The following is a 22,943-nucleotide window of genomic DNA, read 5'->3' as shown; positions in this document are numbered from 1 at the left end:
CCTCCCTCAGTTGTGGTGGCGGGGAGGAGAGGCTTGCTTTGAACTGTCTCCTAATGATTTCTCTGCCTTTGGGCCAGAGACTAATAGCTGTGTTTGTGCCTCATTTCGTGCCCGTGCCTCACGGCTCCATGAGTCACCGCCCCGGCTCCATCAGAGCATGCAGCGGACACAGCTCTTTGTACTCCATGGACCTTTCACACCCCGACCTTTCACACCCCGAGCCCTGATGGCACCCGAACTCCAGCCCAGGGGGACCACAGACACATGCTGGCTCCTTCAAGGAATCCCTTCACAGGGAGTCTTTCTGTGGAAAAAAAAAAAAAAAAAAAAAAAAAGGCAAAACAACCCAAATGATCTTTATTCTAAAACGGTACGGATTTGTTCAGATAGACACTCTTCACACCAGCTTCAGAGAGGTAGCATTTGTTACAGCTGCCTCTCGTTGACCTGCCAAAGTCCAGGCACCGAGGAGGGCTCTGCGAACTCATGCATGAAGCAATGGTGAGGAGGAGTCGCAGGCAGGAGGGGTGCAAGGCAGAGGGAAGGGGTTAAGGGCAGAGGCAGCTGTCTGCTTAGTATGTCTCAGATGTCACGGACAAGCACCTGAAAGGCAGCCGGGTGGTGCGAAAGGAAACCTACAGATTAAGTTTGTGGTCCCAGCTCAAAAAAAAGCTTTTTTTTTTGTGACTTCAGGAATACCTCGTATCCCTTCTGTTCAATGGAGATAACACCTACCCCACGCGCATACTGTGAAGATTAATTCATTAATCTTTTTATTTATTTATTTATTTATTTATTTAAAGTGGAAATGGAAAGAGACGGAGAAAACAAAGAGATGAAGGATCAGGGCGGTCACGTCACGGAGCAAGCGTTGGCGTGCAGCAACCGTGGGGCTGCTCGGCTGTGGGGTCACGGCAGCTCTCTTGGGGTGGGCACCCCATCCCAGAGCTGGGGGCTTTGTGAGGGGACCACCAGCCGAAAACAAGTCACCGAGGGACCTGCGTGGGGGACTGCCAGCTCTCCTGGCAGGGCTGGCGGTGGGAGCAGGGGGGAGATGGAGAGGACGGGGATGCTTTGCACTGAGTGTGTAACACAAATAAGACATCCCCCTGCCACGGGAGGAGCCGAGCCTGTGTGTGCTGCCAGCCAGCGACAGGCACACCCCGCTCCAGGCGCTTTTTAACAGCGAGCACCACGCTTGGGGCCGCCACCACCACCCGCCCCCTCCTCAGGGCCGTGCCCGCAGCCAGCCCCCGGCGGCCATTTTCACGGCCTCCCTGCTCCCCGCGGCGGCCCCGCCCCTTTCCCCATTAACCCCACCCCCTTTCCTTATAGCCCCGCCCCTCACCCCTCCCTCCGAAGGTTGCCGAGCGGGGGTCGCGCCGCTTCGGCTCCGGGGGCGGCCGCTTCCGGAGATTGCCGAGGGGCTTCGGCCCCTCCCTCCCCTCCCTCCCCGAGCCGCTCGGGTGGCTCCGAGCCCGCCGCGCCCGCGCCGCCTCCGGGGCCGCGGCGCCCCCGTCCCTCCCCCCTCCCCCCCCCCCCCACTTTTCCCTTTCAATCTTCCTCCTCCTCTTCATCATCGTCCTCCGCGCTGACAGCGGGGCCACCGCGGCGGGGGGCGGCCGGGGCTCCGGCGGTGCGGATGGCGGAGGGCAGCCAGCCCCCGCAGCAGCAGCAGCAGCAGCAGCAGCAGCAGCCGCAGCTCCTGGCCGCCCGCGGCGTCAAGCGGGAGCCGGAGCCCGAGCAGCCCATGCCCGGCGGGGACGGAGCCGAGGGCGGCCACAGCAAGAGGCTGCGCACCGAGGCGGAGGCCGAGGGTGGCGGCATGCAGGTAGGGGGTGGGTGAAAGGGAGGGTGGGGGCACCCCAAGGGGGGTCCCTTTTGTTCGCTCCTGGGGTGCTTGGCTCGCTGGGGTGAGCCCTTTTGGGGTATCCAAGCACCCCAAGGGGGTGCCCCCCTCGTGGCATCGCAGCCAGCTCCAACATCCCTGGAGTCGGTGTTTCGCCACCAGCCCAAACCCAAAAGGAGCCCCAGGAGCACCCACACCTCGTGCAATTGGGAATTAGGGTCATTGCCCTGCAGGGATGCACCCATTTCTTGCAGCTGGTGCTACACCCGCTGGCATCCACACAGGCCAGCACCTCCACTGGTGCCTCCACCTCCCTACAAAGAGACTTCAACCAGTCTTAAAATTATTATTATTCTTATTTTTATCCACGTACGCTAGCACGGTTTCTATCCCCAGCAAATGCTCTGCTTGGTTCTGAAAGTGCTCAGGGATTGCTACGCGGTAGTAGGATCGCGGCGTGCAGACGTGGGACTCCCACAGCGGTGTGCAGCCCCGTTAGCAGGAGCAGGGGTTGAGCGTGGCTCCGAGCAGAGCATCAGGCTGGGTTTCCATGTCAAACGCTGGCAAACAGCAGAGAAATTACGCAGAGAAATGCTATGAATAGTCCAGGTTTAGGATGAAACATTTATGGCCAATATGACCGGTCTCCAGACCAGGAGCCCCCTGCTGTAGTTACTTGATGTTCTTGGTGTAATTTTCATCTTTCCGTATATACACATACGAAAAGATTCTTCAGTCTTTTCAATATAAAGGATGAACATCTTCATATGTACGTGTACATAGGCAGTGGAGCATCCATGCGCTCTGTTTTGGCCAGAAGTTTCCCGTGACGTTTTTTAGGGCTGAGGAGAGTGGTTGGTTTGTTTGGAGAACCGGGTCCGGGTTGTAAGCACACAACGCCAAAGTCGAAGCCAGTCGTACAAATGATTTCTGCGCCAGGAAGACGTGTGCTCGAATGTTTTGAAATCCTATATCTTTGTACCTTAAAGTCAAAGCATAACACAGGGTGGCCTTTCACGAGGATTTCTGCTCAGATAGTGTTGACTTTAGAAGCACTTTATTGGGAAATAACGGGTTCTCTTGTAGCAAATTCTCTATGTTTAACTGTACGTAATGCTTACGAGAGGAATAAAGAGCCTATTCTTTTTTTTTTTTTTTTTTTTTCATATGTACTAGAGGCTTTCTGGAAGCTGGAAATAACACCAGCAACTGTTGTACCTTGTTTTTCCTGCAGATCCTGTCAATTTTCTACTTCCTGCTCCAGAGCCACAGGCTGCTGCTGCTGCGTAAACTCCGTGACCTCGTGTTTCGAGGCTGATTGGGAGGGATCCCGGGGTGCCGTGCTTGCTGCGGTGCCTTCCGTGCACAGCTCGTACACACTGATGGCTCAGGACATGTGTACGGCTTCTGTTGCTGAAAGAAATCGTTTAGCTATAGCAATTAGTGATGCAACCGTAAGACTAATAGCGGTGTCTTGTGTTTTTTTTTTTTTTTTTTTGGTCTGTTAACATGAAATACCAAACGTAGCCCGCAGGGAGACAAGATAGTAGCTGGTTACTAAGATCTTGGAGCAAAGCGTGCTTTTAAGCTTGAAGTATCCCTTAATTTATTTATTTTTTTTGGGCTGCTTGTTTTCTGCTATCTCAGGCGAGCGTGCTCAGACAGCTTATGCAGTTAGGGTTTCATTATCTAATCCATCTCTGATCAGGCTGGATAAATGGTGCTTGGCCAGTGCTGATCTCGTTAGGAGGGTGGTGTAAAGCTGCTTGAGTTGGGATTGGGACAAATCGGATCATGGCTGCTATCTGCTTCTGGGACATATTTTAGTTAATCGCGGCGTGGGAGGAATAGGTCCAGCGCGAGCTGCTGCTGTTTAGCTCCCTGAGGTCCCTAAGTGGCAAAAACCAAACACCACCAGCCAGGAATGTCTCCTGGAAGTATTTGGATGTGTTTGTAAGCTTTGGAAAAGAGCAGCCCCAAAGGTACCTCTGCTTCTTAACTGTTTAGATACTAGCGAGGAGCTGGCTCCATTTGCTGGCTTGGATGAGTTGAATCATTTGGATCAGCTTGCTGGTCTGGGTAAAAATAGACCCTAAGAGAGGGGAAAAAAAAAAAGTTATATTGGCTTAAGTCACTGCACCCAAATGCAGTTGTTGATGCAGCTGTGTTTGCTGCTTTTCGGAAGAGGTCGACTGCTGCACAGATGGAAGAGAAAGGACCAGTGCGATGATCTTGTCTTTGAAAGCCTCTTGGAGGAGGAGGAGGGAAATGTTGTGGTTAGCTGGGACGGGTCCCTTCTTTCTCTTTGGAGCTGCAGATGAGGGTGTCACGCCTCGGCGCAGCATTCACCTTCTCCATCAGGGTGCTGGAAGCGTACCAGCCGGCTCATGCTGCTGTAGGGAGTTGTTATTGAATTATTTTCTGGTTGTATCGCACAAGGCTGAACGAGTTGATCAACTGACCATTTGGTACCCAGGGTGAATTTTGATTTGGCTGTGTTATGAGGTCCAGCCTGGTTGGCGCATTGAGCTGTGCCTGAGAGCAGTGTGGCAGGACTGAGGTGCAAAGTGTGAGCCGGTCAGTGGTAAATGTGGCTGGTCAGGGAAGGCTGTTAGTGCAGCTTACCTTACCTAGTCCCTGTCAACTTCTCCAGGCAGTGACGGGTGACTTTGTGGGGCCGTTCAGGCAGGTCTGCGTAGGGTTCATAAAAATGCCTGGTGTTGCTGAGATCAGTGCCCCGCGACTAAATAATGATGTAATAGACCATAAGTCTTCGCTCCGCAAGAAAATCCACGCTGCTTCTCCTCCTGCTGTGAGCCAGAAGATGCTCTTTAACACCCTCTACCAGCTCGAATCCCTCTAGGATGAAGGCGGGACACCTTGGACTGAAGGGAGGAGCAGGGGCATTGCTGGTGCTGTGGTAGGAGGCTGGGGAGATGGAGATTCCTGGTTGATCCCAGGATGAAAGTGAAGGCTCCTGCAGAGGGAGAGGGCAGGGATCCAGCAGCTATTGCCAATTTGACTGGGGAGAAAATTCCTGTTTGGTCTGAAATCTAGCCGTCTGCTTAACCTCAAGCAAAGCACACTAGCTACGTACCCAGGAGGGATATCAATACGAGCAAGAGCACCAGCACGCTCCCCTCGGTGTCCCAGTTCAAGCTACGGCCCTTTAATGGTGCTTCAGAGGAGGGCAAGAAACAAACCTGCTACTAGTTTCCAAAGATGGGTTTGGGTTTTACAAGTAGGAGGGCTGACAGGGGCCATAAAGCAGAAGGGGGGCTGTGAATAACAGCTTTTGCACTGCGAGTGACCCTGTGGAAATCTGTATTTCTAAATCTCGTGGAGGAGAACATCTAGTTCCAGTAAATCACGGAAACGCCGTGCTGTCAGGTTAGTTTTTCCTCCTTATTATTCACGGTGTGGCCATTCTCCTAAAGAGATGTGGAGCCACGTTTCAGGAAAGAAATGCAGCTCCAGCCTTTAAAAGCTGACCCCTGCCTTGGATCCAGGATGAGGTTTCCTGGGATGCTGCTTGGACAGACTATTGCCAGGGGGCTGAGGCATAATGAATCACCTCCTAGTTTGTTGTTGCTTCTCTGTTTTGCTTTTGTCTTACTTATTTTATTTTTCCTAAATATTGGAGTGTTAGGAGTTACCTGACACGGTCTGGGAAGACTTCAGAAAATCTCCAGTTCAAAGAAAACTTTTTTGGCGCGCAGGCTCGGAGTCGGGATTACAGAGATGCTGAGAGCACTTTAAAGTTGGCTCTTTTCCTGCCACACTCAGGAAAATGGAAAGCTCGAGGAAAGCATTCAGGATACTTTAGTACCCCTACAGGCTCTGTCGGTATTTTCTCTTTGGGTTTCAGAGGTTTGTGTTCAAAGGTGATGGCCGGAGTTGAGAGGCTGGAAGCCGAACAGAGGTCTGGCTCTACAGGAGATGGTTTCCTTCTGAGCGCGAGTACCAGCTGTACACATATGCTGGTTAATTTGTCCTTTTCAGGGTTCCCATTGAGAAACACGAGCGTGCTGGCGTTTTGCAGAAAGCCTGGGCTCTCCCTGCCCTTTCTGCTGGGGCTGCCCACCTCGCGGTCGCAGCTGAGCTCGGACCGGCGTGCCATGAAGTACTCTCCGTCGTCTTTTCCACCCAGAGACCTCACCAGCAGGGCTCCCACCTCCTCCTTTGTCATTTGGGGTTCACACCTCTGCTTTCAGGGTGCCACGTGGTGGCTGCGCCGAGGGCTCCCAGCTGTTCTGCTGCAGGGAGCCCGGTGGCAGCGGGAAAACCAGGGCACAGGAGAGGCAAAGGAGGCAGTGGTAATAAAAATAATATAAAATAATAATAAAAAAATAACTGCTTTGTTTGCAGTAGTGGGAGGGAAGCCAAAGCCAGGTTGGGCAGTGGTGGGAGATGTGTGGAAGTGATACTGAGCTGGGCTCTGCGTGTGGTCCGGGCCCCCAAAGACGGCAGCCGAAGGACGGGGCGCTGGTAGCTTGCAAAATCGCTGCCCCCCAGGAGGGTGTTTGGGGTCACACCGGTTGGAAGTGCTCTAAAACCCCTCGTTTTGTGCTCCTGGCTTGTCTTGTGACGCGGGGCAAGCCCAAACTTTCGTACGAAGTGAAAGAGGAGGGCCGGCATTTTGGCCGACTGGAAACCTGCTATGTAATTTGCCCGTCTTGGCTATTCCTTGACCTCTCCGTGTGCACTTTTGAAACGACGTGGCTAGGGGATCAGAGGGACGTCCAGAAGTGAAGTGAGAGAAGCAATTAGAGGTAACGAGTTCCAGCTCATTGAAGCATCCTGTTGATCTACATTTTGCAGTGCCATTGAATGGAGGCTGGAGTGTAGCTGTCATGAGATAATCCCGATGTTTAGGGATTAGAGCTGCTTGACCGCGTTTCGGGCCCTCGCTGCCTTTGCTCTCCAGTAAATTTAATTTTGCCTGCAGTCTTTTCTAAACTCAGGGAAGTGCTATTTTGAGAGAGATCTCATACTCTGAAAGAATATCACGTCTTCTTCCCCAGGATGCTCCCGCATTCCCCTGTTTCTCTCTCAGGAGCAAGCCTCCATCCCTACAGGATGTTTTGGAAAGGCTGTAACCTGCCAGGCCTTGGTCCTTGCGGGGTTTGGGCTGTATGGCCATCCTGGCCCGCAGTGCCCCTTGTCACACCCTCGCTGTGCTGTGCCGCAAAACCCTGCTGGGATACCTCCAGGACCATGCCCCTGGTTTCTCTGAGGAGGGACCATCACATCTTGACGTTTATAGGATGAGTTCTCGCTTCTGGATGATGCCCAGGATGTTTGGGAAGTCGCTCGTGAGCCGTTCCTGGTCCCATTTGCACCCGCAGCAACAATCCCGTTGTTTAATGGGGGACAGCAGCTGAAGTCGAGCCCGGTCCAGCGTCTTTTTGGGCAGAGCAGCCCGGCGAGACGCTGCTGTTCAACCAGCTCGGCCATTGCCACCTCCTAACCTTCGGGGCGTGGGCCGGTGATTCGTAGCAATCGGAGACGAGGCCGTGAGATCTCGTGCTCGTGTCTCTTGTGGAGGGCAGTGGGATGCTGGTGAAGTGGCTGCGCCTTCCCGTTGCCGTTTCTTGTCGCCGCCTTTGTCTAGGAGAGCTCGCCGTGGAGGAAAATTGGATGCTTGCTTCAAAGAGTGTGGGCTACAAGCGGTTGTTGCTTTTTCTTTATGACTTTCCTGGGTTTTATCTGCTCGTAATTACCTCGGCAATAACGCGAAGTATTACTTAGCATAGAAATGGGGGAAAAACACGCGCCATTTAAGGGGTGGGGAAAAAAAAAAAACAAAAAAGGCTGTGGCGCTTTTTTACCCTGTGGCTGCATGGAGCTAAATTTCCTTTAATAGCGAGGCTAAAGAAGCAACCTTATGTGGTGTTCCTGCGTGTTGCAAATATCAAAATATTCTCCCCTGAGGCTTTGAGGCCCTGGGATCTGGATGCAGCTCAGGTTTCTTGCAGCGCCCTCCTTTGCGCCGCGGCTTTCCGCGGAGCTCTGCCCCTGCTGCTGCCAGAGGGGGGGATCTTCACCACAGGGTGTGATGCCCGGGGGTGAAATCCCACCAAGGCTTCGCGTGCCAGGCCTGATTTAGTGCCGCGTGGGCTGGGAAGGGGCTGGAGCTGCAATCCCGGGCCTATAATTTGCTGCTGGAGGTTGCTGGTGAGGCGCTGGGAGAGCCGGGCTCCGCGGGGCGCCTTCGCCCTCCAGCCCTGGGGTTTTGTAGGCTCTGTAGGCAGCACATGGGAGGGTGCTTCTGAGCAGTCCCTGCCTCGCTTTGATTTTTTTTGTTGTTGTTGTTTCTCTTTTGTGGCTTTGCATCCTTCTCGTGGGAAGAAGAAATGAAGGGGAAGAGCGTGCGTTAAAGGGCTTCTCCGTTTCCTTTCTTATTTTATCCTCTCCCGGATTAAAATTCTCTCCAAGAGGCCGCTTCCCTGTGTCTGCTTCCAGGCCAAAGCCCTGCATAGCCGTGGAGTGAAGCTGGGTGGGGAAACTGAGGCAGTGAAACACGGCCTGGCCTCCCTTCTGCTGGTCCACCGAGATCTGAACGTCCCCTGAGATGTGACAAGAGGGCACCTTGTGGGGTCTGAATCGTGCGGTCGTACGCTGTAGGTTTTTGTAGATGACTTCATCTCCAAGAGGGCTTCAGATGGATAGCACTCACCGAAAGCGCTATTAAATCTAGCAGGAGTTTCGTTATCACTTAGAGCGGGTGTGAGTTGAGGCTCTGGATGGAGAGCTGCTCAATATTTCATTGCTTCTTTTCATCTAATGCGTGACCCCAAACCGTATTTACTGCGGATAATCTAAACCATGCGCTGCATACAGAACGATAAATTTTTAATGGTCTTTTCTGTGGTACTCACTGCTGTAGTGTGGGCGCTTCAGAGATACTAATGATCTTATTTTTGCTGTTTTCCTCAGAGGTAGGAAAGGTGTATTATCTTTTATTGTGGGAAATGAGGAGCTGAGGTACTGGTAATGCGGCCGGTTTTGCAAAAATCCTATTGATACCTGCGACCTGATTTTTTCCATTCCGATTTTTATTTGTTTTTACTGTAGCTGATGGGTTTCTGGTGATGCTTAAACACTTGATCTACAGCTCTCTACAGCTTCCACCATTGCCACAGGCTGATCTCGAAACGTGTCATGTTAGGCAAATAAAAAGTGACGTAGTCTTCATCTGAAAAAAAAAAAAAAAAAAAAAGTGGAAAAGCTTGAAATAAGTTAAAGGTGGCCGTGATGGGTACCAGCAGTGGGTGCTTCTTTCGTGGGGACACAGGTCCTGGTGTGGGTGCTTGTGGGGCTAGCAGGAGGAGACCAGAGTGATCTTTGCCGGGGTGGGATGGATTCAGCAGGAGGTGATGGCAGTGTTTGCGAATGGTGGTTAAACATCCATCGTGGGTCAGAGGAAGCTTCATAGAAGAGGAGAGGGAGAGGAAAAAAAGTCAATTTTGATTTTTTTTTTTTTTTTTTTAAATGAAGAAGGTTATAGCGTGATTTAACTTGTCTTAACGTTCCCAACTCTCCATCCATCCTTCCAGTGCCCACTTCTGACCTAGAAATTAGTCTTGTCCAAGAACTGGGCTGTTGTGATGGGCTTGGAGGCAGTGAACGAGACCGAGGCTAACATTTGAGCGTGTGATCCAGTTATCCATTTATGAGACGTGTGTGTGGATCATGCCAGGAAGTTGAAATAATGCATATAATTAGGGCTGTGTTGTCGGTGTGTCACTATCTGCTGACTGCATCCTTCCAGAAAGGAATTCTTGCCTTTCACCACCATCTTCCCATCTCTTCTGTCTTCTTTCAAGTGCGACAGGGGTGTCACGAGGTCGTGCTAAATATTGCAGATTCGGAATAATAAATCCTCCTCGTCTGTTGATAAATCACCACGTTACATCACTAAAAATTGTTGGGGCTTTATGTTTTGGCCTGAAACCTCTCTGCCTGCTGGCTTGGAAACATATCTGAGCCTTCTTTAAATCAGGCTTTTTGACTGATGTGCAGATGCTCTCAGGGATGGGTGTTCTCCACGGGGAAAGCGTTGACTAGAAGAGATGGAGGCACTGTGAGGCTTTTTCTGTGTGTGTTTTTTTTTTTTTTTTTTTTTTTTCCCCTCCTATTACTCAGGGCTGAAAGGGGTAAGTAAGGATTTCTCCTCCTCCACTGGTCAGTGAGTTGCCGTGTTGATGCTGAGTAGTATCAGCTATTCCTGACTGCTTTGCTTGCCAGGAGGAGCACGGCTTGGATTCAGAGCTTGGACCACGACTGTTTTAAGGACCGGGAATTTTTTGATGAGTGACTGCAGTTAACTCGGGGCTGTTAGCTGATGGATGTCGATGGAGCACGTCCATGGTGCTTGGGAAGGTTTCCTTAAATAGGCATGACCTTTCCAGTGAAAACAGGAAGATAGTTTTTGCCTTTTTTTTTTTTTTTTTGGGCTTGGCGTTTGTTTCATTTTTGGAATTCGTGATTACTGCAGGCACTCACCATAGGAGAAGGAACTTCCAGTCCTGGTAGCCTCATGGGACAGGGCTTGGCAGCTCTCTTGGAGTTTGGTGGGGGGATCAGCTTGCCTTGCAGTGCAGCTTTCTATAGTGTGTCCGCTCATCCTTCCCGCACCAGCTGCTAATATTCACCTTTGGTCATCCGGTTCTCTTGCCTTTTCACGCTGGCATCCGAAAATCGACGTCAAAGGAAAAGCCTAGCCTGCCCAGATTTTAACACGGGGGTGGGGAATGCGTAGCGCTTCGCTAGGTCTTTTTTATCATCCTATGGCCAAAAAGCTCTCGTTGCAGTCGGCTTCCAGTCGCTGTCGGTGTGGGCGTTGCTGTCGAGTGGCGGTGGTCCTGTCCCCGCGGAGCGAGGATCCTCTGGTAGAGCAGTGGATGTGGTGACGATCTGCTGCCCGAAGCAGCACCAGTCCCCAGGAGCAGGCGTTACACGAGGTGTGTGCTTTCGGGGCTCTCAGCTCCAGCATGTGCTCAGTTTTTCCAGGATGCCAAGCCTCTGCCTTTTCATTGTTGTCGCTGACAAGGTCTGAGCAAGCTCTTCTGTGATCTCTGCAGTGTGTTCGTCTCTAAATAAACGGAAAATCTCTGTGCTTGGGATCCTATTGTAAGGTAGCACGTGGGGTTTCTTCTCTTGGATTTGATGCTTGGTAAGGACATGGTGCAAATACTCTGAAAAAGGCGTAGTGCAGTGGAGGAATTGACCAGCCTTGATGGCACAGTGGGATCAAGTGTTTTTATTTGGTTTGTGTGCTTTCCTTGATCATCAGGGTTTGTCTGAAATGTGCTTCATGCGGCCATCCTACTGAGCAGTTTCTTATTTCACGTTGCCGGTTTGATTGCTGAGATGTTGCAATGAAGACCGAGGGGTTGTGTGATCCCTCTGCTTCGTTCCGGGATTAGAAGTTTTTACTTTTGTTCCCAGAATGGGATTTTAAAGACCGTCCCTGAATCTTCTGGGCCCTTTGAGCAAGAGTAAACATGTGGCATTGTTCCCCTGCTATGGGTGAATTCCTACCATTGTAAGGCTGGCTCTGGCGCTGACTTCCTGGGCAGGATTTGGATGATGAATACGGTCACACTAAGTAGTGGAGAACTTTCTAATAGGCCACTGCTCAACTTGAATTCCTAGGTAAGTATCCTTCTGTCTCCTGAGGGTGCTCCTGGGGTGCAGAGGCCGCTGGGTGAGCAGCTTCCCCCTCGGAAGGTCTTTTTCTGCGTGGTTACTGCGTAGTGCTCATTGTGGCGACAACTCTGCACCAAGTTACTGCTGGAAAACGCAGTGATTTTCGTGCAGGCTGCGTTCGAACAGCTGCTGTGTGGAAATAAGGCTGCACTGGGAAGCAAGGATGTGATGGGCACCTCTGATCTCTGTTCCAGCAGAAGAGGTGCTGCTTCCCCGGGGGCCTCAGCGGCGACTTCCCCCTCTGTTGAATTATGCCTGGGTCAGGAGTCGCTGGAAGTCATCTTGTCGAATGTTAATTCAGCGTCTTACATGAATAAAATTGACTGGGTAGAGCACCCGATGTGCCTGTGGGATACTTTCCTCTCACCTGGAGGAGCTTAAACAGTAAAAAATAATAATAAAAAAAAAAAAAGTAAAATATCCGGCAGGAAAATTGCCTCTTCCTTGCGTGGTTGGCAGCAGTAAGCAAAAGCAAATTGTACAATGGGGTGTTCAGAGCCCTCTGATAGTATTGTCATGGCTTCTGCTTCTGTTTACAGATTTCCCACGTAGCTGAATTAAATTAAGAAGGCCGGTCAATTCATCGTTGCTGTATTTAACCCCCTGGGCAGCAATGAATCTGGCAAGGATGCAGCATCATTTTCACGTGCTGCTCGGAAGGGGAGGATGTACAGCACAGCGAAGCAGCGTCGTTGCTTGAGGGAGAGGTTCAGTCACAGCTGGGATGTCGGGGAAAAGCGAACAGAGGACATTTCCAACAGCTCCTTTTCCTCCACCGCTTGCAGGGTGGTCAGACAGTAGGTGGCCCGAGTTGTTTTTGTCATGTATTGCTAGACGGAGACTGATGCATCCACAGAGTTTATTCAAGGCAGATCGCTTTACGGGAATCAAAGCAGATCTCTTGGTTCCTGTCCATCGATTTAATCCTTTGTTTTTAGCAGTTAAACATCCCTGTATTCTTTAGCCTGGCCTCCGTTATCATAGAACTGAGCCCTTCCTAAGTCCTCGTGCATGTAATCGTGTTACACCAATGTGAGGAGGAGAAATTATGGGGAGAGATCACGCACAGAGGGACAGAACAACTCTGCTGGGCCATTTGCAGAGGATTTTGGAGCACAGGTACAGTGGGTCCTCCTTCCTCTGGTTTGACCTAGATGGCCTCCCCGCATAATTGCCCCTATCTCATCCAAGAGGATAATGTGGAGGAGGACGTGGAGCTGGTAGAAGAGGTCCAGAGGAGGGCCACGAAGATGATCGGAGGGCTGGAGCCCCTCTCCTGTGAAGAAAACCTGAGAGAACCGGGGGTGTTCAGCCTGGAGAAGGCTCCAGGGTGACCTCATTGGGGCCTTTCAGTACTTAGAGGGGGCTTGCAAAAGAGATGGAGAGCGACTCTTTGCTTAATGAGATAATGGCAGGACGGGGAGAATAGTTCTAATATATATATATAATAAGACTTATTTTATAAGTCTTGAACCCTTGAAAATGGCCCAAACTTAGGAAAATCATCCCCGGTTGCCATGGCAGCTGATGGGCGAAGGGGAAAGGCAATTACTCGGCCTGGTGCAGGGGGGTGCGGGGCCGGGGGGAGAGAGGCCAGAGATGGCTTGTGATAGGGTTTGGCCAAACACACCGGGTTTCCACCTCCTGGGCAGGCTCGTCCAGGGATTCACACCCTTCCTTTGATTGTCCGGGGAGGTGTCTCATCTTAGACTGATGTTCGCAGCTGAAGGCAGCAGCAATCTGCGTGGTGGCTCTGAGCTGCCCCAGAAACCGAAACTGGGAGCTGGAGAGCTTCCTACCCGTTGAAGAAACTCCTCTGGCCCCTCGCCAGCTGCTTCCTCTCTGTAAATATTCCTTCCCCACTCTTACCTTGCTGTTTCCTGCAGGCTGAAGGTCGCGGTGTGAAATAACTCCTGTTTGCTTTGAGCGAAGAGGGATGGTGACGGAAAGGGAGGCTGGCTCAGCATCAGGATGCTCATTTCATTCTTCCTCAGTGTTCCTGCGCTAGCAGAAGGCCAAAATCTTATGATTGCTGCCTCCTGTGCAGACCTCCGTGGATCTGCAGGTGTCGGGGTATGATGAAGGCAGCAGATGCTGTTTTCTTGCGCTTTTCATGGTGCCTCTGAAGCTAAAGGAAAACCGCGTCCTTCATCTTTTTCTGCTCAATCAGGTAGCGTGTGCTAAAGTACAGCCAGTGCAAACAGCACAACGCAAACACAATGCAAGCCTGGGGAAAATCATATAGTGAAGAGCTGGTAGGAAATCAATAAATTCCTTGAAAGGTTTGAGTCAGGAGCCTGGTGAGAGCTCTGAGTCCCCTGCTTATGTTAAAACTCAGGGATACCGAGGCGTGTGTGCCCAGATGGCATCCCTTTGTCCCTTCCAGTCTGCGTGTCTTTCCTTTCCCTATATAATGGGATGTGACCCTGTCCAGCATGAGCACGTTGCTTCAGCTTCTCCCAGCTTTGGGAACCACCAGCCGAGCTCAAACGTGCCCTTCAGTCCCCTTTGATGGGGAGATGATGCTGGGGGTGCAGGGAGGTCCTGCTGAAGTGAGAGGGGTAAACCAGCCGTCTGGCTGAGCGACTTCAGGGTCTCGTCTGAACACCTCTGCCCCTTTGGGTTGATCTCAGCAGCTTTTTCCAGCTGCTGGGACGCTGGCGGTGACAGTGACTCACCCGGTGGCTTCCGCAGCACACGGGAGCCTGGCGTCCCAGGGAGCCCAGGCACGGATGTGTTTGATCCCTCGGAAAAGATTATTCTGCCCCTGTTTAATTAGGGACCGCCGCTTGCTTTGCTGTCGTACTAAATATAAATGGAGGAGCCGGTGTAATATACTCCAGGTTGCAAATGTCAGAAGTCAATCGCTTTGTTTTCCTCTCACCAAATCTGATTTGTTTTTAAGTACTGCCGCCAAATCTAATGATGCAGTAATTCTTGTGTGTTAAAAAGGATGGGTGATTGAGGCTAAGTGAGGCTGTGTATTCTTCTCCCCTCTCTCTCTTCCCACCTTTTTACAAAAGAAGAGCCACTGGGGTGCTTATGTTGGTGCAGTGCCCTCTGAAGTGTCAAAAGGCTTGATCTAAACACGCCCTGAACCAAGCTGGTATTCAGCTAAAATATAGTTAATGTTTTCCGTCTGCCAAATTTTATTTTTTGGAATGGATCTGTGCATTTCAAGCCTTACGCTTGCGACAGTCAGCGGCGTGCAAAAATTACAATAAGAAAAGCAGTGAGGATAATGAAGCTGCTGCTGGAGCCCCGGCTCGCAGGGATTTCCTTGCGGCTTCGTGTTGGGTTTGGGATTCTTTGTCTGCTGAGCCGCAGTCTGAGCCCTCGCGGGCCCCAGGGAGATCCGTAACGGGACAGACATCTGTGCAGAAGATGCCTCGCCCTGTCCGTCTGCCCCTGCAGCAAAAAGAGTGCTAGTGAGTGAGATATCTTGTTTTATTTCTTTTTCCACTCACCCCCCTGGTCTATATGCTTCCACGTGCCTGTCCAGCAGCACTCGTGTGGTACCACAGCGTGGACCAAAGCCCTGGGAGGTCCATCTCACAGGGATGGGGATGCTGCTGCTGTGTTTCAGCACCCAGCCCCGGCTCAGACAGCTGGGAAGTCCTTGGGAGCATGAGCGGTGGTGGTGGTAGAAGGAACCGCGCCGGGTGCTGGCTGACTCAGAGCTGTTATCAGCCGCCCAGGATGTGCTGAGGCTCTGCTTCTTGCCGTCGGCTGCTGCAACTGCTGTCTGCTCGTGCCCTGGCCGTTTTGGCACGCTTTCGTTCAGCTGGCGTGGTAATTTGGGGTACCCATTGTCAGAGCACATCTGGCTGCCGGGCTGGGGTAGGAGGGAGCTCTGGTGGTGTGCCCGAGGCACCTTGGTCGAGTTGCAGCCTGTGCTGCTGCCTTAAAAATAGGAGCACCCAGGTGGGTCTGCCAGGACTTCTCTAGCCTTGAGGATCACAGCCTAGCACAGCAGTTTCGACATTAACGTGTTTTTTTTGGAGGGCTGGGGGAGTCTGAAGAGATGTTCGAGGTCTCTCCGTTCCTCGTGGTGGTGAGAGTAAAGGTGTTTCTGAGTTTTTATCAGTGTCTTTTCTCAGCCTGGGTGGAGAAGACGGAGGGCTGGCCCTGCTGTCTGCGTGCCTCTGGTCATCTGTAGGCGCTGCTGACCAGCACAGAGGATTTTTTTCCAAAAGCTGTTTCCTCTGGTGCATGACACAACGTTGAGTCAACAGCCGCGGCTCTTTGAAGGCTAACGTTTTTCATGTCCCCAAGCACTTTCGTGTTGTCTTTTGTTATCCTTTTCCCCCTCCTCCTCCCCAGCTTTTCCCATTCCTGATAATCTCCCGCCGGCCGCTCCTACAGAAGACGAGGCTGCAGGAAAATCTCCCCGAATCCTCCTCATCAGCATCAACCCAGGGCTGGGCTGCTGGCGAGCACGTGGTGGTCCCAGCGGCACCCAGGGAGCTGTGTGCAGGAACAAGTGACCCTGTGTGGCACCCGCGGGGTGGCTTTGCCTCTCCTTAGCTCGCTGTAAGTGATCGGGGCCTGAATTATTCACTGCTCTGGGTATCGAGTTCCCTAGGGCTGTGCGTGCCCCGGGGCGTCTGCGAGCCTTGTGGCTGCGAGTCCCTGAAAGCAGGTTGCCCTGCAGTCTGTCCATCTGTGGCCTTTTTGCTGTTTAAACAGCTGTCGGCAGCTTTGCTTCGCTTCCCATCCACCTTCGTGCTCCACTCCTTCGGAAACCTGCATGGATTCCCACGTCGTAATCATTTTCTGCCCTCTCTGCATGTGGCATTTGCTGTCCTGCCTATATTTTGCCTGTGTGGCGTGGGTTTCACTGTAAACCACATCCTTATTTTTTTACATCCAACTTAAGATAGCTTGTTTGCTGCCACCACCTTCAGTGGTTTATCCCAGCCCTGCCTTGGTATTTTTATTTTTTATTTTTCCCCTAACAATTACAGCAGGTGGCCGGTCCCTGGGGAAGCTTTCTGTGACCAGAGCGCTCTTTGGTCCTGGCTGATGGTGCTGGGATGGAGTTTCAGGTCATCCTCCTGGCTGCACGGAGCAATGTTTTTTCGCCTCTAATTGGATCATGTAAATCAGCCCTTCCTTTCTCTCTTCTCTCTTTGTCCAGAATCTCCTCCTGGTGATTTTGCTGAATAAATCAGCATCTTTTTTTTATTTTTCCCCTACTAGTTTTGTGGATATTTAAAAGCTAGTGTATCCGATGAGAGCAAAATAGGAGTATAGAGTTGTAGCAATAACATCCCTCAAAAACTGACTTATGTAGTAGAGGTGATAAATGATGGCAGATGCATTTTTTTTTTTTTTAAATCCTGTGCTGTTACAGCCCGCTGGGATTTTAGCGTTTTATAAAGTGCCTTGGGGTCCCTCCGTTTTCCCTGACAGATGCTAGGGAAAACGGAGCTCCCTCCCAGGGAGAAACCCGCTCCTTTCACACCAGCGTGGGTGCTGGGTGCTTGCGGGGAGCCTTTCCGTGGTCTGGGGGAAGCGAGGAGCAGATCACAGACCCCAGGAAAGCCTGGATCATCGCGTGTGGGGGTGAGCATCGACCGGTGATTGACTGAAAAAGGCTGGAAGCCAGGGAGCAGAGCGTGGTGATGCCCTTTCTGTCCTTCACACAGCCAGCGAGGCGATGTGTTTTGGCTGAGGCCAAAAGCATTGAGTCCATCCAGAGGCAAACACAAAAAAGGGGTTGGACTGGGACTCTTGGATGGCAAGGCCTAGGTATAATGGGTTAAGAGCTAGAATTTGCCATCCCCCATTTGGGTCCAGATGCTTTTATGTTATCTTCCCGTTAGTAGAGATTTAAAGTTTTGGGACTTCTCATTTATATCCCTTTTTGACTTTGATAACAGCAGTGAGAGAAACAGACCTTTTCTTCTTCCTTCCCTATTTTTTTTTTTTTTTTTCTCCCCAGGAGATTTTTGACTGTTTGCAGAAAGCAGCAGATTTCCAGCCCCTTCCCTTGTGCTCCTGCTCTGACTGAAGAGCAATGGGAGTGCAAAGCAAGCTCAGTCAATCTGTGATTTGCATGTGTTGAACCCTTCTGTCCCAAATATGTATAGTGCCTTTCTCTGCAGCTGACAACAGCTTTCCCATGCAGCAGCAGCAGCATCTGTGTGACATTCCAGCATCTTCTAATTTTTTTTTTCTTCCCGCTGTCGCTGCTTTAAAGCTGCAAGTAATCCTCCAGGCACCAGCGCTGCCTTTCAATAGACTCAGACTGATGCAATGCTGTCTTCGTGTTGGTTGGGATTTGGGAGGTTTGGTGTTTCACCCGGGAGGATTACAAGCTTCATTTTGACACAAACATTTATATGCTGCAAGTGGTAGTGTTGGTGCTTCAGTACTCGATTCCTGGCACTGGGAAGATGCTCTGTAAATCGGGCAGCTTTTCTAGGCCTCTCTTCTTTTCTGTGACAGCTTTAGCTGCAAATCCCCACTGGTGTTGGATGTTGCCCAGAAGGTTCATGGATCTGTTATGTTTCAGTTTTGGCCACGTTTATTTGCAGATATACTCAATATGGGTGTGCACATATATATTTGAAGCACACACACGTTGTGTTCTGCAGTCATACTTTGGGTATTTTCTTGTAATGCATTAAGTGATGTGGCTAATACCATGAGAAGGTGTTTGTGGTTTCCTCTCCTCTCTAGGAAAAGCAGTGTATGTTCTTTCAAGATGTCTTTTTGAAGAACTTCTGTTCACTTTTTAGGATGTAAACTCGAGGTTTCACTACGTGTTTCTGTTAGAGGATGTGAAATCTGTAGGTGACTACCACTCCTGGAAAGTGATGAAGGTTGCGATGCTCCTGGGCTTTGAGAGTAGCATGTTTTGCACCATGAGCTGTGTGAAAGCTCACACTGAGATGCGCTCAGCCATTTGCATGGAGAACCGTAGCGTGCCAGGGGATGAAGCTGTCAGCTCCAGTTCCTGTGAGATTTGGAGTTTCCTAAAGGCTGAAGCCTCGTGCTGTCAGTGTGTCACCACACTGTATGTAGTCCAGCTGGGAGGTAATGAAAGCATTAATAATTGAAGCCAGGTCGTATTCTATGCTGAGGTAAAGTCTCTCAGCTCTAGGATGCGTGCGGCTCTTGGATGTCGCAGATCTTGTTATTGGAGGCTGTGGCACCAGGAAGAGATGTGGGAATACTTACAAGGATTGCTCAGGTGACTGGAGATGTGCACTTTTAGAGTGCTTAATAGTGAAATCTGCAACGTGCCTCATCCAACTATCAACATCCTTCCCATTCGGTCAGTGCTTCTGCTGTTGGGCTCGTCAAATCCGTGTCACCTCTTTGTGACAGTAGCGTGTTTGCCTGCCGTGAAGAGCAATGACTTTCATCTGAAAGTCACAAATAAAAGCCCTTAAAAAAATAAAGGGGCTTATGCACATTTTTTCTAAATACAACATGGGGGAAAAATTAGCATCTGTTTCTATATGTCCGTAGTAATTACTGATCTAAAAACTAGCTACCAAGTGGGGATGGATATAGTTGACAGAAATGCCTTTTTTTCTCCTGGATTCTCCCTGCTTTATCAATACCTACTGGAATGAGCACGATGGCTTGGCTTTTCATGCCTGTTGCTACTCTCTATGTAGCACCCCTTTGCTCATGAAAGAGTCATTGAAATGCCTCCACTCCTCGGTAGAATGGCAGCAAACTGGAGTTGCTGCCTCCTTCAGAGGGATGAAGGCAGGAGAAGAGTGTGAGTGAGCAAACATCACCCGTATCTAGTTAGGTTGTACAGCACCAGGGACGTTTTGGCATCTGGAAGAGAAGCTGTGAAGTGTGACCAGAAATAAGACTTTCTGCTGCTGCTTCGGATGAGTGCTTGATGTTGCTCATGATCAGCTCTTCATTAGCGTAAAGCCTCTGAGTCTTACAGGGCTGTTAAAGATGCCTGTGTGTGAGACTGAAATGCATGGAGGTCAGGATGGATTCTTCATAAAGAGGCAGCTTGCAGGCAAGGCTCGCTTTGTTGCAGTTTCATTGTTGGCTTAACCTGGCCCAAGATGATGCTTCTTTCACTGAAAGAGGAGCCCTGCCTTCCCCCATCTCCAACCATGTGGACCTACAACCTTCTGCGTCCGCTCTGAGGGATTACGTGGCCTTTAGCAACCACCTTTGTCCATGAAGCTAATCCTTTTCCTTTTTGAGGGATTAGAGACCAGGAGGACGTGCAGGCTGATCTGATCTGCTGTATTCTTCTGTGGCCTGTATCACGCATGCAAGAGATGAAGTGCGGATGCGCGCTTGAGAGCAGGAGGAGAAAAACAGGGCGATCCCTTTTCCTGGCAGCCGTCTTGAGGTTGGCTTAATCTGGCTCTAAAAACCATGCTCTTAGAAGAAGGTGTTTCATATCACTGTGTAGCTCAAGAGGGCTGAGGCTTAATCTCTTTACACCTGGGCCGAGCAGTTGTTAACCAAGTGCGCAGCAAGAAGGAACGGGTAGAGCTGAATTTACGGGGCTGCAACGAGAGTGCTGACTACAAATGTTGGCTGTGTTTACAAAGAAACCTTGACAAAACAGAACAAAAAAGGCAATGGAGCTTTGGCAGGGTTTAAAACTTCGACTAGCCCTCCTGTCTGCTTCTTGTCGTGGTTCCTTTGGTCTGCTCTGGTTCAGGAGGCTGCTGCGCTGACACTTTTCTCTACCTAATTTAAGATGTTTGCGTGTGGTGGGAGGGCAGCTCCCTTTTTTTGTTTCCTTCACATGGACGTGCCGCATCGGAAGAAATGAGATGCGGTAATTTTGGGAGTTGAGTGTTTTCAGATCTCTGCTGTTCTGCATTTCATTTGTAGACTTGGGGAGGGAGATGGAACTTCTTAATGCAAATAAGCCTCCCGGGACTGCACACGGAAGAGGTTTTTAGACTAAATTGTGAAGGAAACAAGATTTACGTGAATGTGCCGTGATAATCCCTTCCCACGCGTGCACGCTTACGAACCAAGTGGTAATTTCCATCGCATTTACAAGTTGGTAGAATTGCAATGCTGCTGCACTCCTAAAGGCTTTGTAAAAAAAAAAATAATAAAAAAAATTAATGGAGATGGGGTTGGGGAGACCCTGAGGGAAAGGTGGTCGGGGTCATGGGTTATGCTCCTGGTGGGGCTCCCGCACGGGACGTGCCGGGGGCTATGGTTACTGCTGCAGGAGGCTGGGTTGGTCCAAGGGCATGGTCTGTGAGGAACTAGTTTGGGTTAGCTCCTCTGCTGGCCAAGCAGCTGGTTTATGGCATTGTCTGGCAGGCAGGGAGCGGATGGGGCTTTGATGCCTTTGTGTGGTGCTTGCAGGAATGTGTGGTGCATGGGCGTTGAGACCTCTGGGGGGGGGGTGCGTGTCTCTTTCCAGTGGCTTTAGGCGATCTGCAGAGGCAGTAGGGTGGAGCTGAGGCTCTGTGAGGAGGCTGCCCGCTGTTTCTGAGGCCCTTCTGGGCTCTAACAGACCTCTAAGCTGTTAAAATGAGAGAGGAACCACTGCAGGATTGCGGGGTGCTGCAGGCAAGAGCTGCGTCTGTGTCCTGCCTGGTCAGCAGGCGTAGGCCTCGCAGGGTGCAGCCGCCTGGTGTTTCAGCGCTGCCATGGCCACAAAGGCCTCTGACACCTGCCTTGGCCTTTGCAGAGCTTGATTTATTCCTATGACCTCTTGTTTAATTGCAGTCTTATTTTTGTGGCTGCTGGCTGCGTTTAAACTCGGGCTGTACGATAACGGTATAAGAATATCCAGTGCCTGAGACTGCTGGCAGTCTCTCGCTTCATTTTTCCACTAATACATAAGGTTCTTGGCCTTCTGGGGTGGAATACGAGCAGCAGCAGCAGCTTTTCCCTTATAAGCAGGACTCGTGCTCCGATCTGGGCCAAACGTAAGAGTTCGCACCGCTTACAGACACCTCGCTGGAGAGCTGTGCTCCCGGCAGTAACACGAGCCTAGGAGCGGCTTCAGAGCGGCTCGCCTCGTGTCTGCCTGCAATGAAATGGGAACAACAGCTTACTGTAAATGCCTCGTTTTGTCCCTCTAGCGGGGCCGGGTTCTGTTTTGTTTTTGTTTTTCATCTTCCTTTCTCTGCAGAGCGCTCTCCAAACGTCTGGGACGCGGCCTTCCAGATGAAGGGCAGGTCATTTTTCTGCCTTTCTCTTAAAGTTTCGAAACAAAGCATCTGCTGAAACTCCTCTCAGAGGAGGTGTCCTTCTGGGAGGGAAGGAGGCTCGCGGCTTAATGCGCCCTTCCTCCTTATTTTAACCCCTTTCTCCCTCTGACCATTGTCTGCACTGGGACGCTTCCTTCGTCCCTTAAAGCAAGGACAAGCTGGGCTGGGGCGTTGGCTCTAGCCTGCCACACTGGGCAACTTGTCCGGGACGGGTGTTTCTGGTGGCCTAGGCAGGATTTCTCTCTTTCATGTACTTGGCAGAGAGGCATGGCCACAGCTACCATGCTGGCGTCTCAGGGCAGCTGTGTTTAGCTGTGTTAGTGAGCTTTGCAGCAGCAGCGAGGAGGTTTGTATAAAAGAAGCAGATTCCAAGGAGTCCTCGGTTAACGGTTGCGAAAACCTGTTATTTTAAGACTTCTTTTTTATATTTTTATGAATTGTCCTCTGATTATAGAGGGCCTTGGCGGGTGGCCACGTCTCGTCCAGCCTGCCTGCGGCCCGTAAAGAGATGGCACTGGGTTAGAGGGTGGATGCGAGGCGAAAAGCACAGGCGTGTTTTCTGTAGTGCAACGGCGTTGTGGTGTAGCAGGAATCAGTCATGTTACTCCTCGTATGTAATTGCTTAATTGGGATGTTGAAAGGTTAGCTTTGATTTTGTTTTGATATGTTTCTGCGTTTTTGTAGGCAAGCGTGTAGCGCTTGGGTGTCTAATTAGAGGAAAAAAACCCTGAAAAATGCTGATGTGTGGGAGAGAGGCGAATAAAGGTAAAAGCAAGGAAGGAAGGGTAGGAGCCCTGCGGGCTTCACTTGCTTGTGGAGGTGGCGGCCGCTGCAAGCTGCGTGCAGGGGAGTACCTCTGTAATAAACAAACCCTTCCTGGGTGATCTACTCTGGTCAAATTCAACAATCCTGACCTCTCCTTTTCCCTTTTAAAATACCAGCACGTGTCATTTAGGCTACAGACAACATCTTTGTCTCCAGAGCGTGTGCTGAGACACCTTGGGACACCTATTGTGAGCAGGGAGAGCTGCTGTGTGTCTCTGGGTTTCCTTCTCCGCCACGGATGCCCTTTTGTTCACTGCTGTTGCAGGGAGAGGAGCTTTCCAGGAGGGGGATGAAGGGGCCAGGCTTAATGGTCTTAAGAGTATTTTTTTTTTCCCCGATTTTTTTTTTTTTTTTTTTTTTGGAGGGAAGGC

At 50.8% G+C, this 22,943-nt stretch overlaps 1 protein-coding gene across 14 annotated transcripts in view; it reads left to right on the top strand.

Moving 5' to 3' along the window:
* Window positions 1-1,524: 1,524 nt before the first annotated feature.
* RBFOX2 (RNA binding fox-1 homolog 2) overlaps window positions 1,525-22,943 on the top strand; it is a 157,711-nt gene continuing 136,292 nt past the window's right edge. For 3 of the 14 annotated variants that reach the window (XM_084502526.1, XM_084502513.1, XM_084502519.1), the window contains exon 1: window positions 1,533-1,831. In XM_084502526.1, coding sequence (XP_084358652.1) covers window positions 1,643-1,831 — 189 coding nt within the window. In that variant the 5' untranslated portion in view covers window positions 1,533-1,642. Of the gene's footprint in view, window positions 1,832-22,943 lie in introns of all 14 variants that reach the window. The other 11 variants (XM_084502515.1, XM_084502525.1, XM_084502527.1 and 8 more) reach the window with 9 other exon arrangements.

Source organism: Aythya ferina (genome assembly GCF_964211825.1).
Source record: "Aythya ferina genome assembly, chromosome: 1".
Classification (NCBI taxonomy): Eukaryota; Metazoa; Chordata; class Aves; order Anseriformes; family Anatidae; genus Aythya; species Aythya ferina.
Note: the sequence above shows the minus strand (reverse complement) of the source record. Positions and strands in the feature narration are given on the sequence as shown.